Source organism: Diorhabda sublineata, chromosome 10 (assembly GCF_026230105.1).
Source record: "Diorhabda sublineata isolate icDioSubl1.1 chromosome 10, icDioSubl1.1, whole genome shotgun sequence".
NCBI lineage: Eukaryota > Metazoa > Arthropoda > Insecta > Coleoptera > Chrysomelidae > Diorhabda > Diorhabda sublineata.
In genome coordinates this window covers 9,836,887-9,853,353 of record NC_079483.1, presented here as the reverse complement: position 1 = coordinate 9,853,353, position 16,467 = coordinate 9,836,887, and the positions used below count along the sequence as shown (strand labels likewise).

Below are 16,467 nucleotides of genomic sequence, written 5' to 3'. Positions count from 1 at the left end.
TTGGTGTAAGTATGTAATAGCATACTTTAAAAGAAGACTCAGTGACGCTTTTATGTTGGCGAATCGAAAAGTAACTAGATTTGATCTTATAAATAAAAAATCAACGGAAAACGTGACAGCAACAGAAAGAACAAACTAGAAACTACAAAGAAATTTTTGTGCAAAGTATTTTAATTTTGGTGTCGAGTTTATAAAAATATATTAATCAATATGAATCGAGAAGAGTTGCAGAAAAATATATGTTACTCCGAAAAATATTATGATGATAAATATGAATATAGGTAAGCTTTGTTCTCTAAATCGTATTCAACTGACAATAAGTATAACTAACAAATTCTAAAATCAAATATTTGCTGCTAATTCTCGTTTAAGTTCACAATTTCGTTACAAATTTAACTTGGGTTAGGGTTGTAAATACCGGATAAGATAATTGATAACATTATTCAAACAATGTTCTTTATAATATTGCTCATACTAATTTGATAAATTAATTATGAAGTTGTATGTAGTAAATACGATAATTTCGGCTTAAACAAGGTTTTTTACACTACTTTTGTTATAATAGACATGTAGTACTTCCTAGAGAAATGGTTAAGTTAGTACCTAAAACTCATTTAATGTCTGAAGATGAATGGCGAGGAATCGGCGTACAACAAAGTAAAGGATGGGTACATTATATGATACATTTACCAGGTAGGTACAATTTTCTTAAATGTACAATTTCGTTATAAATGTTTTGGTTTGTACTAGCTTCTTGATTAGAATTATCTTAGGTTTTTAAAGGAAATCATAATAATTAATTCTTAAGATATAATATTATTGTTTTTGAAACCTCTGTTGTGTTTTTTGCTCTCCTATGTTTTTAACAGCTTTGCCACTGTTTATTTCAATTTTTCATTTATTATTTTAAGAGTGAAAAAGTTGTCGTTAAAATATCCAACATCTGGTGGTATTTTTCCTTTAAAAACTAATATTAAATATTGAATGGTCATTTTTTGTTCATGACTGTTACACACCAGTTCTCTGTTGCTATTCTTTCTAAAACTTTTTTACTTGCTATTCTAGATATTATTGGAATGTTGAAGATATAAGATTTAATCTTTTGTATTTTTTTGAAAATTCTATTGATAATATATATAATTTTATTTGATTTTCAGAACCGCATATATTACTTTTCAAACGACCTATCACCACACCACCTCCGTCGAAGAGTTAAATCGATAACTGTACAAAAACATTTTTTTTTTAAGTTTTAGATAGTTTACTTAAAGTAAAAATACCAACATCTCACTTATTCTATTCACCACTTAATTCTGGCGTTTCATTTTTTTTTCTATTTAAATTTATTGTATGTATCTTGACACAATCCCATTGTGGTAAAAAAACTCTCATAATTGTGCAGTTGATGAAAACTAAAAAAATCTGTCGGGAGTAAATTTATTTTGAATCTTGGGCAGTAAAATTACGAATTTTTGGGGGGTAAAATACCTTCTTATATAGAGTATAATAAATTTTTTATACATAAAGTTAATTGTGATTGAAATATGTAGATTTTATTGAAGGGTTTTCTTTTATCTTTTTGTATTTCGATAATTTTCACTTATATTAAGGGTAAATACAGTTCTTAGGAATCCCAGCTCTGATGCTTAAAGATCTATGCAACGATATATTTTTGGATCTTCAAAATTTTATTATGAAATTTATTGGGTATGGAATAATTGAAATTTTTATGGAGGATAAATACAAATGTCCTTTTTTAAGTATCTTATCTTTTTTAGGCCCAGCAATTACAATCACTACCATTTAATATTCTATTAGCACCATCTATTATGTCTGAAAAAATTTATTAACTAAAATATTTTACGGAAAATTCATAAAAAAATTTTAGCGGGTAGTTTTTCCGTTTGCTTCGAGTCTTTTGACCAGTTCACTGTGCTTCAGTATGTGTAGTTGATTTATGGTTTTCGTCAGATGGATTTTTCTAATTTTTGTACTATTTAAAGTCAATTATCCATATTATAAGATTAGGGATGTTTAAAAATGGTAAAGTTGTCAATGTAGCCCTTGGAAGTCTTATAATATCTCTTGAAAATCTTCAGATTATGTCTCATAATTGTGTTAAGTTATCCTAAATAATAAAACTAGGCTTCCTCTGGTTAATCAGTCAAGTGACTCGTAAAGTTTGTTGTAAATCTCTTTATTGTGACTCAAAATTGTAGTCAGATGCTTAAATAATGAATTTAGGACTTACTTCCTTCGATTACTAGTTTATCTAGGGTAAAGTATGTTGTAAATCTGCTTATTATGTTTTATAATTGTGCTCAGACACCTAAATAATGAATCAACGTCTTCCTACCTTTGATTACTGGTTAAATTGTCAATTGACATTTAAAAATTGTTGTAAATATTGTCATTATGTCTCATAATTGTTCTTGGATACATAAATGGTCCATTAAACCTTCGGTCTCTGTGATTACTGGTTAGTCTGTCAAGTGACTAGTTAGGATACTGCAAATATTTTCATTATGTCTCATAATTGTGTTAGGATACATAAACGCATGCATCAAAGCTTCATTTTCAACAATTACTGGTTAAGGGTCAAGTGTTACTATCAAGTGACTAGTAAGGCTGCTGTGTAAATCTGCTAATTATGTCTCATAATTATGCTCAGATACCTAAATAATAAATCAACGCCTTCCTACCTTTGATTACTAGTTAATCTGTCAAGTGATAGTTGAAATTTGTTGTAAATATTCTCATTATGTGTAATAATTGTGCTCGGATACATAAATTATGCATCAAAGTTTCCTTTTCTTCAATTACTGGTTAATCTATCAAATGACAAGAAAAGTTACAGTGAATCTGCTGATTATGTCTCTTAATCTGTCAAGTAACAGTTGAAAATTGATGTAAATATTTTCATTATGTCTCATAATCGTGCTAGGATACATAAATTGCCCTTAAACCTTCCGTCTTTCTGATTACTGGTTAATCTGCCAAATGACAAGTAAGGCTGCTGTAAATCTCGCGAACTGCGCTTCGTACGACAACAATAGTGGAGATCATTTTTATAGATAATAATTTTTGCCATCTTTTTTATTTGAAACTTTTTTTTGTATAATGCACAGATTTTTAATTATACGCCCCACTCGGATTTTCATTCAGGGGAGAACCCCGAACATATTTTTAAAAAAATCCGTTCTCTAGAACTTAAAAAAAAGAAAAAAGTTCCTGCGCTTGGCCTATCACAACGTAAGCAGTTGATACCCACACAATGTTGATATTTTAATGTTTTGTTTAGGATTAAAATAAATTTTTTTGCGGCCAATTTTTACAGCATCACATGGAAATCATTAATCATGCGTCTGTCATCAAAACTATTTTAAAATAACAATGATCTAAATATAAATAGATAAATCCATCTGGAAAGAATGTATACAATCGATCTATATTTGTTTATAATATAATAAATAGATATAATAATACTCGGCATAAATATTTTTTTTTATTTATACATAAATCAGCAATCGGAATCAAAAAGTTATTCTGTAAGATAATTGGCTGGTATATAAATATCTCCAAGTACTTTTCGGAAACTCCAAAAGAGGATTTCCTCCTATAACAACCTCTACGTATCCAATTTACTCAAGAGTTCGAACGGATTTCGTACTGCTACATCTTTTGCCCTTTGTTTCACCGATATTTGCGAAAATTTTCACCTAAAACTGATTGGATTTGAACTAGGCACTGACTAATTGCGAGCTACCGAGTTGCGCGTTAGTCCCTTTGAATTATAATATGTATAATAGATCGAACGCAAACGCGCGATATTCGGTCGCTCGTATACCTGCTCGACGTTGGCTAACTATTTCTTTTGCAACTCCGAAATTATTTCGAATTCGCTTCTGAAATTTTAGTGACACGTTCTTGGATAGTTTCTGACATTTTTGCAAAAATACGATTTTTGGAAGCCCCTAAAGCAGGTTCCACCTTGAAGGTAGCAGAATGTATAACTTTATGTGTTACTTCGTTTATGAAAATATTAATTAGCGTAGAAAATTGGTTATTTCAAAAGGTGAAGCTTCTACACGTGTTGTACACTAAATTATTTCCACTTCCCTTATTCAATAAATACTAAATGTGGTGTAATAGGATATGAAAGTAACATTTTTTTTTTGGAGGGAATTTAAATATTTCAAATTGTCATCGTTACTGATTTTATATCTATAGATGAAGGTATTTTTACTATAAATGTTTAATTTATCAAAATAAAAGGCTGTAATGGAAATAGATCAGTAGCTTTTAATCGTCCTTAGATTTACATGTATTATATCAACTTTTCTACTTTTTTTAACAATAAACATTGATCTTTTTTGCTTTTAATGTTGGATGCCATTAAGTTTTGTGATATTTGCCACGCGGAATTTTCTTACAGATAAAAAATTGATTGAATAGTCGTAAAGGGCTGTTTTCTATTATTATTTTTCTGATATATTAGTATATTGTTCTCAAATATGGTTTTTAATGATTATATTATTCATATAAATCCATTACTGATAAATAAAATTCAAATCAGCGATCATATGAAATTTTTAAAACATATTCAGGTTCTTGATGAATAGTTGGAGTGCGTGTAATATTGTTTTCATAATTTTTCTGGTTTGGTAGCTAAATAGAGAACAGCTTATTACGAAACAAAATGCTTAATCTGGAACCTAATGTATTTTTAAATAGTGCTATGTAGATAAAAATCGTTCTTATTTGGAAATAAAGTTTTAAAAAAACAAAAAAATCATTTTTTATTCGAACTTCTCCCCTCAAATATTGTACTATTGGTGCCAGAAAATATAACCTCAATTATTGTCTAGTAAATAGTTCAACTATTTGCCTCTAGATGACGCTAGTGCCATTACGTCGTAAAGTAAAAGAATGTCACGCACAGAAAGTACCCAATAAGAAGGTCGACTTGCCTGTAAATTTCAGCAACACAAATTTAGTTCTGCCATTTACTACTCGTGACGCTCGTGTAAAAAAATTTGTCAATTGTTTTTTATTCGAATTTTTCTTTTATTAAAAACGACACGTTTCCAATTAAGTCAAAAAGCTGGATTGTTTTCCATGGTTTAACTATGTTTATAGGGGTGAAAACAGTTACTGGGGTTGAAGTAGGAACAGACATTCATTGGAAGTTATAACTAGGCAACACACATGTGGTAATGAGAAGTGGCGTCCCTCTAAGCATCCACCTTCGGTTAAATGGATGTGAAGAAGAAAATCTCACCACTCCCTGTCATTTCGACAGGACCTCATTCCGCGCATAGACTCCTTCCTCTTCTCTGAGTTCTATGGGAGATTCGGGGAAGATTTATATTTTTGTAAAGAGTTAACCTGTTGGCTATACACTGTTGTCTTCTTCTTCTGGACGTCTTAATGTGTGTGTGTTTTCCCTGCCTCGGGTAAACCCTTTCAAACCTTCTTCGGCAAGAAAAGATCTAATCCGAGTGGTCCTCCGTCTTGTTTACAACTGTCCTCGATGTATAACTCGGAACTTGCTTACGGAGTGCCGGGGGTGTCCTCTCGGTAAACCCAAGATATTTGAAAAAATATTTTTTTTTTTAAAATTTTTTTTGACTGGAAATTTTTTTGTTTTTTTGATTTTTTATTTCTTGTTTTTTTTCTTTTTGGAACTTTTTTGTTTTTTTATTTTTTTTTGTTTTTAGAACTTTATTTTATTTTTTGTTTTTGGAGTTTTTTTAAATTTTTTTTGTGCTTTTGGAATTTATTTATTTTTTTTGTTTTTCCTATTTTTTTATCTCTTGTGTTTTTTTGTTGTTGGAACTTTTTTGTCTTTTTTTAAATTTGTTGTGGTTTTTTTTGTTTTTGGAGCATTCTTTTCATTTTTTTTTGTTTTTTTATTTCTTGTGTTTTTTTTATTTTTGGAACTTTATTGTGTTTTTTCATTTCTTGTATTTCTTTTTTGTTTTTGGAATTTTTTTGTTTTTTCTATTTTTTTAATCTCTTGTGTTTTTTTTTGTTTTTGGAACTTTTTTGTTTTTTTATTTTTTTTGTTTTTAGAACTTTATTTTATTTTTTGTTTTTGGAGTTTTTTTAAATTTTTTGTGCTTTTGGCATTTATTTATTTTTTTTGTTTTTCCTATTTTTTTATCTCTTGTGTTTTTTTGTTGTTGGAACTTTTTTGTCTTTTTTCAAATTTGTTGTGGTTTTTTTTGTTTTTGGAGCATTCTTTTCATTTTTTTTGTTTTTTTATTTCTTGTGTTTTTTTTATTTTTGGAACTTTATTGTGTTTTTTCATTTCTTGTATTTCTTTTTTGTTTTTGGAATTTTTTTGTTTTTTCTATTTTTTTAATCTCTTGTGTTTTTTTTTGTTTTTGGAACTTTTTTGTTTTTTTATTTTTTTTGTTTTTAGAACTTTATTTTATTTTTTGTTTTTGGAGTTTTTTTAAATTTTTTGTGCTTTTGGCATTTATTTATTTTTTTTTGTTTTTCCTATTTTTTTATCTCTTGTGTTTTTTTGTTGTTGGAACTTTTTTGTCTTTTTTTAAATTTGTTGTGGTTTTTTTTTGTTTTTGGAGTATTCTTTTCATTTTTTCTATTTTTTTAATCTCTTGTTTTTTTTGTTTTTGGAACTTTTTTGTGTATTTTTTTTGTTTTTGGACTTTTCTTTTCATTTTTTCTGTTTTTTGTTTTTTTATGTTCTTACTTTTTTTACTAACCTAACTCAACCCAGTGATCCTGCTGTTCTCTGTTTTACTTTACTTGGGCGATGATGAAAAAAAAATTCTTATTCCCGTCAGCGATCATACAAAATGCCTAACAAAGAATTGATTACTGTTATTAAAGTTCTAAAGTTGGAGGAAATTCATTATATTTACCAACAGTGCAAAGAACAGGGCGTAGAGAAAGTTCTAGTAGCGGACCGCTAATAGCTTAGGAAAAACTGTGTTGAACATGTTATCAAACTTTGGAATTGAAATGGTTTGGTTTCTTTTGTTTTATATGAATAGAATTTATTTTCCTTTATGGTTGGTGCTTTGAAATTTCGTTTTCCAGAAAAAAAAACGAATAGGTTACAAAAAGGGTTTAGTTCACGTTTGGTACCCTGTTTAAACCAAACGCCCTTACAAACAGATATATTTTACTCGTCTATTTACGTTTTATAATTTAATATTCAGTTGGAGCAAGTAGAATTACAATTAAGTGCATCTGCGGAATTTTTTAAAAAAAATAATAATAAATTTATAAACTGAGGTATTTACGTCTATGGAAGATTAAACAAAATTGTCGGCAAGGATTTTTATAATCTGCAATTGATATTGGAAGTACTTTACAACCATGTGTACGAGCAGTTTTTTCCGAAGGGCAATAAAGATGAACTGATGCTTTTTTTTCATAATTTTCCTTACCCTATTATGCCCACACTTGGCACTGACAAACAATTTTTGTACGTATTCTATTGACCAAAAATTCGACCAATATCCATTTGCCGTACGTACGTCACAGATAAAAATAAGTCACGACGTTAACGACGCTCGGCGTCTCTGCTAGGATCAGTCAGTTAAAATTTCGGCGGCGCGCTGCAAAAAATATAATTGATTTTTAATTTCTCGATTATTTATTGTCTTGAAAACCACCCTGTTTGTGTGAACTTGAAAAAAATAACAATTTAGTGGTACGTTTTACATAGTTTGCTCTAGCTGAATCAACAAGTGGTAAAATCTTCAAAGTAAGTTTCTTCTGTTACGTTAATGGAAATTCTTGGTTATAATTAAATGAGTGTTAGTAGATTAAAAATATTTTGTAATTGGAAAAAAATTATTTAATTAGGAACAAACTACTTTGACAGTTATTAAAATATTAATGGATATTTACAAATTATTTGTTTTGCAAATTCTTTAATTATTTTCATACCAAAAATTTTTTTGGTTATCTAACAATTGGCATTGAAACTATTTCAAGCAGTGATTGTATCACAATAATGATTAAATTTATTTAAAGTATTCAAATGTTAAAGGATAATAAATCTTTCTTTCTACAAATTTAAATTTATAAACATTCATTTGCAAATATTATGCCAATAAAAACCATCATTGTAAATACCTTGACCTCTTATTTTTCTAATATTTGTGTCTCTTATGTATAGACTGTGAAGAAAAATTTAATTTTATTCTACTTTTGGCAAACATGTCGATGGCGACAGAAATATTAATCTTTCATAACAATCAATTAACATGGATTTGGCTAATAAAGATATATTGCAACTAATTATGAAGTAGATAACGACTTTGCTATCGACTATTCAGTGTAGATTAGCTTCAGTTGACATCGGTTACATTACAGAATGTAAGTGAAATCAAGACAAAATCTGGTAGTAGTGAAACCAGAATCCATAGCAGAAACTAAAAATAAATCTGACAATGTTAAGAAATCTGATAATGGGAAAAAAACTACAAGAACCTTCATAAAGATTCAATTATTTTCGATACATCTCGGCTACTACAGATTGCCTAAATATTTTTGACAGATAAACAGCTACAATAACATCTTTAGGAACGTAAACATTTACATTACATAACAGCTACTATAACTTCGTTAGAACCATAACATTTACAATAAATTACTGCTAATATAATCTTAAAAACGTCATAATTTTCGACAGATAACTGCTAATACAGCTTCCCTAAAAACGTCATAATTTTCGACAGATAACAGCTACTACAGCTCTCCTAAAATCTTCAATAGTTTCGACAGATAAACAGCTACTATAACTTCGTTGGATACATCACATTTACAACAGATTACAACTAATATAATCTTCTTAAAAACGTCATAATTTTCGACAGATAACTGCTAATACAGCTTCCCTAAAAACGTCATAATTTTTGGACAGATAACAGCTACTACAGCTCTCCTAAAATCTTCAATAGTTTCGACAGATAAACAGCTACTATAACTTCGTTGGATACATCACATTTACAACAGATTACAACTAATATAATCTTCTTAAAAACGTCATAATTTTCGACAGATAACAGCTACTACAGCTCTCCTAAAATCTTCAATAGTTTCGACAGATAAACAGCTACTATAACTTCGTTGGATACATCACATTTACAACAGATTACTGCTAATATAATCTTCTTAAAAACGTCATAATTTTCGACAGATAACTGCTAATACAGCTCCCCTTAAACATCATTAGTTTTGACAGATAAACAACTACTATAACATTCTTAGAAAAGTAACATTCGCAACAGTAATATAATATTGTTTAAAACGTCATAATTTTCGATAGTTAACAGCTACTATAGCTTTTTCCCTCTTCTTCTAGCGGTTACAGTGACATCTACTAGGTAGGCAACCGGCAAAGGAATGTTGTTAAATTTATAACATATAACAGGAATATTGTAAAAACTGTTGTCTACCTTTTAGTTATATTCATTTGATCGAATAGAATAGGGTAATAGAGTTAATAATGATGGTTGTGCTCATCATGTTTACGTTAGAATTCACAAACGAGTAACCTGATCCAGGGGAAATCAACTAACCAGGATTGTTCGATGAATTTTTGCAGTTTTAGGTTATGTTCTTGAAAGAACTGCATGTTCTAATTATTTTATTCACATTTAGTTTTATAATAAATTTTATGGAAAAGTAATGCATACTTAACTCAGAATATAAAACGTATAGCTATAAAAATAAATAATCAACATTCTATGCATATTCACGAATATGCAATTGATTATAATTATGTGATTAAAAAAAGAGCTGCACGGAAATACGTAATATTAAATTGAAATAATCAAAAAAAAACTATTTATAATTTAATAGAGGTTTCAAAAATTATATTCGTTATAATATTGGATAAATTTCCTGCTCTTTATCACAAAAAGGTGCCTCTCATTTAAATATTTTACATACAGATCATATTTAATGAATGAATTTGTTGTTCCAATAATTCGGAATTCTATTTTTCGTTCGTAAATTATAATAATTTCAATATTCTCTTACAATACGACCACAACTTTTCAAACTTCTACCTACATTCTACCGCAACTCTTAATAATCACAAGTATACAAGGTGTTTGAAAACATTCTTGGTAAACGTCCACTTGAGATGTTACTTCATCTTTGAAAATATTTCAATTAAAAAGATCGTATCCGATAACCCAAACATAGAAATTTCCATGATTGTACTATAAGTATTTTGCCAAATACCGATAGTTTTAACTCGTCGTGGGACACCCTGTATAATTAGATTATATATATCATATTTGATGTGACTATATGAATCGCGATATCTCCGAAATGGTAATTCTTAGAAAAAAAATCATATCAACCATTTTTATAGAGAATTTAAAGAACTACAACTTTAGTTTTAGGTTTTCTTTGATAAAACTTACTGTTTTCGAGTAAAATCCAAAAAACCTAAAATTTTGACCTTTGACACCGATTAACTTTTGTAGCACACATAGGATAGATGGGGATTTTTAAAACTTTATTTGAAATGGTAAACCCCAGCTTTCTACCAATATTTGGTTTTCTGGAAATTTTTTTTGCCTACCATTTTTATGTCTGAATTGACCGGACTATAACTCAACCATTAGTTGCTTTAATATTTGGACATTTTTCACTGTAATCCATTTCTCTTTACCTCAGGTTTATACATTAATTTCGTTTTTTCGCTTCGGAGAATTGGAGCCGAACAAGAAAGTCCGTTTTTCTTTGTTAGTTACGTCCCCCAGCATGGATCACGATGACGATGAAGGCGTCGGTTTCATCAGACCTAGCCATTATTTGAAGAGTCCTACTATTGCCGAACAACAAGCGATGGCACTTCTGCAAGTGCCTAAAAAAACCGGAGATAGAGAAGGGAGCATATCATCCAGCGTAAGTGATTTGGATATTCCCATTTATTCGTCCGAGAATTTAACAACTTCTGTTAGGAGGGAACCACATGGGGTAAGTTTCTCTTTATCTATTCACTTCTATGGTTAACTAAATTTCTTGATTCTTCGATTTCGCTTGAGGAAATTGGGATAACCCCGATTGAAACCCGTCCAATTACATCCAGTTGGTTTCATGGCAACATATCAGCGAATTAATTTTTTATTGTAGTTAATTATTGCTAATTTTTTTATAGCAATTTAATTGTTTACTATGTCAATCTCAAATCTACTTAAACAATGATGATAGCAGCATCGGATCTTGAAGTTTTTCGGGAATGGTAAAATCATTGTTTATATGTTTAACTTACCTATGACGCAATGGTTTTGGCACAACATTTAGGAGTTTAAAAATAGATTGTAATAAGACAATATCAAAATAGCTTTTTAAACAAAAAATGTTTGTCATCATGGCATTAGCTAGACAAGTCCTTTTTTATGTCAGTCATATTAAAATGTTGGTTGGTCACATCCATAGCCTAACCTAACCATTTTTCAATAAGAAAATATTTAGTACTACTATTATACTGTGGTCAATCAAAACCCAGTTGATTTTTGGCCTCGTTAACAAGTTGCCTCCATAATTTTCTATCCTCAACCATGTCTACTTCTCCACCAAGTCTCTTTACATCTTCACCTTGCATAAGCCCATATATGACGCTGCGCACTCTTCGCGCTCTACCTCAGAAACGGTTGATCGTATGGAAAAAAAGTTTAAACAAAAGTTGTAGAGAATTTTATACTCTACAACTTTTATAATAAACACAAATCTCATTTGAGCAACAGGAACCGAGATATTCGTAAAAAACCGATTTTGATGACCATTCACCTTCAATATCTTAAGACGCAGACATAATAGCTGACGTGACTTTTGAGACAATATTTAGAATGACAAAACAAAGGTTTATACCAATTTTCAGCTTATTATCTTTTATTCCGAGGTGAAACCCCTAATATGACTGGACTATAAATAAATAAGAAAGAAACAATACGCGTTCATGGAGATGAACTAAGGGACGGGACACCAGACAAAGGATTAATAAATAATTCTTGATAATATTTTAATGTTATTTAAAGGATAAAGATAAAATTTATATAAAAATGCGTGTTTAATCACCTGAGCATTCTTTAAAAATGCGTCAACGAGTCACATTTTTCTGGTTATCTAATTAGATTATCTATAACTACGTTTGTTAGATATTAATATTAACACTTTATGATATAAATAAAGGCGTAAAGATAATACATATGTCTTTTTACGACTTTATGACGGTTGAAAGTGTGTATTTAATAGTTAGGTCTAGTTATAGTCTATTTTTATGTATGAGAGAGTAATAAAATGATGAAGCATTCGTAGTCTCTAGACGTATTCCTTCTTTTAATAGACAGTTGGCATATACTTACTATCATAGCGAATGGATAGAGGGAATTAATAAAACGATCAACAAATTAAAAGAAGAAACAAGCAATTACGAAATGGACATAAATGCAGAAAAACCAAATACAATTTTGGAATAGTATCGACTTTTAATTAACTAGGAGTAACGTTGAGACAAACAACCATAGAGAGGATAAAAGAAAGGATACAAAAAGGGTATCGAGCTTATGGAAGAAACAAAAACATAACCAAATAAAACCCTAATAAGAACAGTAATCACGTACGCGATGGAAACAACAGTAATCAACAAAAGGGAAGAAGAAAGAACCGATAGAAAGATAATGAGAACTAAAACAGGTCCAAACATAACAAAGGAGGTAGAAAGAAGAGCAAAGAAAAGCGAGGAGATAGAGAAAGAGCTAGATTAGGAAAATATAGTGAGATAGATAAGAGCACAAAGACTCAACTGGGCTGGGTATATAATGAGAAGACAACCAACTGAAACGATCAAATTGGACCCCATTGTGCCCAAGGAGAAGAGGCGGACCGAGAAAGACTTGGAGAAAGGAAATAGAGGAAGACATAAGGGCGCTTAATATAGATAATTGGAGGGCAAAATGCCGGAACCGAAATGAATGGAAAATAATAACAAAAGCAGCCAAGACAAACGATAAACTAGAAAGAAAACAAAAATAAAAAAACCTCCAAAAAGGATTTTAAAGCGCTATAAGCGATAGCCATAAGCCAAAGGATTGAAAGGCTTGATGATGATGATGATTTGAGTATGACATAACATTTGTATAAATATAATATAGGGTGTACACGAGGTGTCGAGGATTTTCATTTGGAATATAAATTTTTTAACGCAGTTGGTCGCTTTTGACTTCAGAAAATCCACATATAATGTGACATGTATGAAAACCGGTCTTGACTTTAAGCCCCAACAGTTTGCCCTTGGGATTTGAGGACAATCATTGCATGCAGATGTATAAGGAAATTGGTGACGCTGCATGGTGCATCCTGGTTGTCCTTTTGATGAGTCAAGGTTTATTCTTGGTATAGGCACTTCTTTGCCACTAACAATTTTTGTCTTCATTATGTGGTTGCACAGAATTGTTACCACGAGTCATACACCATTACATAGTCCTTCTGATACGTCTAAATTACGTAACAACATTATTAACACTTTTTTTTTCAATTTTAGTTCGTTTGACGGTAAATTGAGAAATTCTGTTGTAAATTCAGCTGCTCATTCAGGTTGATCTTTCATTAAATCATGGCTATAGTGTTCCGGGAAGTTTGGCAAACATTTCATCATTAATTCCTTCAACATCTTTGTTAGGAGGCGCGAGTATTGCCCTGTATTCATCCCCTCATTATTTGGTTTGGTTAAACAGTTACCAAATAATTGGTAATCAGATTGTTGCTTGAAATGACATTCTATGGCAATTTAATTTCTTCCATAGTATTTAGGATCAGTTCGCCGTTGCCTAATTTTAGTAAATAATCAGTTAATTGTCGTTGCTTTATAACAACATATTTTCCTCTAGTTTGGAAACGGACCAGACGAAGCATCGCTTCATAGAAAGATCTGATACTCAAACTCCACCATTTTCTTGTTATTTTTCTTCCAATACAAAAAAATTAGGTTTTGTTTAAGTTGATAATCGAAGAAGTTGATTAATGAAAAATTGAACAAAACGACATTTTCTAGAAATGAATTTGGATATTTCATGATATCAAAAATATATTGTTAGTTATTTTTCTGTAAACATAGAAACTAAACACGGTTTTCTGGCAAAACTTATATCAATTACATTCAGGGCTAGGCCCAATAATTTCTTCCGCCCCTTAGTCTGGTTTAAGTTACCTCCATGAAAAAATTTTGATAGGCTTCTATGTTAATAGCTTGAACACTACTTCAAGATGCAATTTTAACAAAATTTGTGGAATTTACTTGGCTCTGGTCTTAACAAAAAGCAATATCAAAACACTTTTAACTATTTTATGTATTAAACTTTGGTGGAACTGTGTGATAACTTTCTAAAAGTGCTTAACATTCTTCAACATCAATATAGACAATTTTTACCCTGTAGACGAAAGCAGATCCACCATAACATATCAAAAACATATCGTAGACCAAAAAGCAGTTAAAACATATGGTTACTTGAGATGTATCGGCGCCAAAGTAGATTTTTTGGGCAATAGAATCATAGCGAATTGTCTTTTTGACGTTAATAGATTTTTACATTTTAATAAATACCAAAATTAAATTTAACACCTGCATTATTAAGATTTAGTAATTTTTAAAAGCTTTATAAGCATATGGTTAATCTCAGTAATGAACAAAAAGTAAAAAACATCATTCGATATAGACTATAATCTATTTTTTTAAAAATTAGCACCTTGAGACTGTCTTTAGTTTTTCGGTGCTGCTTTGGCACCCTCCACGGAAATTTTCGTGGCTTTTAAAGACACGGAATTTTTTATAGAAATCGCCACCCTCCACGGAAAAACCCGTGGCCATCATATTAACCTTATAGACCCGGAAATTTTTATAGAAACGGATCAGAATGAAGTTTTTTTCCGTGTCTCTAAATCTTACAATATGATCCAAAATCACCACTCTCCATGGAAGAAACCGTGGTCTAATTTTAATTTTAGAAACATGGAAATTTGAAAACTAAACTAACCTAACCTAATCATTCGTACTCAATTGCCACGAACTTACTAAGGTTATTCTTACAATAAATTATTTATTAATAAATTTTTAGTATAATTCGTTCTAAATGAATGAAAACAATTTCATCTGTACATCCCGTGGATGTGTACAGTTTTCATTCGGCCCATACTTTAAAAATGTCCTCTATGGTTGAAATTAGAGTCACGGATTTTCCCGTGCAGGGGGCCAATAGACACTTCGTTACTTTTTTCGTCTCTAAAATTTTGTAATTTCAAAAATTTTGCCACCCCTTAAATCATGCCGCCCTAGGCCCGGGCCTCGCGCGCCTAGGCGTAAATCCATCACTGATTACATTAGAATCTCAACTTCATTTCATGTTAGGAAATTTTTTGCATATTGCATGATTCCAACTAACTGTTTTTAACAATTTATTATATTTTTTGGTTCGACCCATTCTCTTTTGCATAATTAAAATTTGACATTTGTTTTTGATATATCGTTTTCCAATCTATTTCGCATAATATATTGGTTACGTTGTTTTGATTTATATTATTGCTTTTAACTGTTTCTATAGATAAATCCTTGAATGCTATTTTATAATCTAGTACCAATTAAAAAATTCTCTCAGCGAACTTTGTAGATTCATTTTGATGTATTCATTAGATAACAATCATATCTCTACACCTTGTATATATTATTATAGTAGTATAAAATCAGTTCCTTTGGCATAAATCCTCTTATAACTTTTCATATTCCACTTTGTCTGTTACTAGATTTTTCCTCTTTCTGATCTGTGTTTCGGTATTTTCTTCTAAATCATCATCGTTATCTATCACATTTACTTTTCTGTTATTTGCCATCTGTTCTGTTCTAATCATTGTTGTTGTATCTTGAACTCCTTGTTAAACCCCAAAATGTAAATATTATTTTGCAAATGAACGTGCCCCAGTTCTAAGATGTTTTTGATCATGAATTCAGAAAACTGCGAAATCAAAACTGGTTGGAAATTTACAACATAGAATTCAGTAGATATTCTGTGTTGTATGACTGAATTACTGTCTAATAAAATAGGGATACGTCTATGGATTACGAATGCTTCATTATTTTATTACTCTCATTAATAAAAATAGACTATAACAAGGTTTTTATGAACATATGATTGTATGTTTTGTTCAATTTTTATTCTTCTTGTGTCAAACAACAGCGCAACCATTTCTGTTTGTCACATTTTTGTTTTACCTCTATTCTCTTTCATTTGCCAATAACCTTATTTATATATAGTTGGTCGAAGCCAAAACAAGTATTTTAAGGATCCTACATGAGGATTAGCCGATGACAAATATTAGTGCAAAGTAGGCGCCTCAGCGCAGTGTAACAGCAGCGTCGAGTAGAATGCTTTAAGCTATTTGTAGAGCTTTGCCGCGAGGACTAGTTTTTCAAAA

At 30.3% G+C, this 16,467-nt stretch overlaps 2 protein-coding genes across 2 annotated transcripts in view; both read left to right on the top strand.

Annotated features, from left to right (window-relative positions):
- Positions 1 to 60: 60 nt before the first annotated feature.
- On the top strand, positions 61 to 4,792 carry LOC130449159 (cyclin-dependent kinases regulatory subunit). Its single transcript, XM_056786833.1, has 3 exons — positions 61 to 281; positions 566 to 693; positions 1,158 to 4,792. Exons 1-3 carry the CDS (start codon positions 211 to 213, stop codon positions 1,214 to 1,216), a joined length of 258 nt encoding a protein of 85 aa, XP_056642811.1. The 5' UTR covers positions 61 to 210; the 3' UTR covers positions 1,217 to 4,792.
- Positions 4,793 to 7,570: 2,778 nt separating this feature from the next.
- The window catches only part of LOC130449486 (solute carrier family 2, facilitated glucose transporter member 1-like), a 97,483-nt gene continuing 88,586 nt past the window's right edge, over positions 7,571 to 16,467 (top strand). The window contains exons 1-2 of the mRNA XM_056787335.1: positions 7,571 to 7,744; positions 10,678 to 10,980. Coding sequence (XP_056643313.1) covers positions 10,765 to 10,980 — 216 coding nt within the window. The 5' untranslated portion in view covers positions 7,571 to 7,744; positions 10,678 to 10,764. The remainder of the gene's footprint in view (positions 7,745 to 10,677; positions 10,981 to 16,467) is intronic.

What these genes read in the sequence shown, in the direction of transcription:
- LOC130449159 (XM_056786833.1), top strand. Translation starts at nt 211, where the DNA reads ATGAATCGAGAAGAGTTGCAGAAAAATATATGTTACTCCGAAAAATAT. An exon ending in GATGATAAATATGAATATAG is followed by an intron (nt 282 to 565) that starts GTAAGCTTTGTT and finishes TTGTTATAATAG; the next exon opens with ACATGTAGTACTTCCTAGAG. An exon ending in TTATATGATACATTTACCAG is followed by an intron (nt 694 to 1,157) that starts GTAGGTACAATT and finishes TTTGATTTTCAG; the next exon opens with AACCGCATATATTACTTTTC.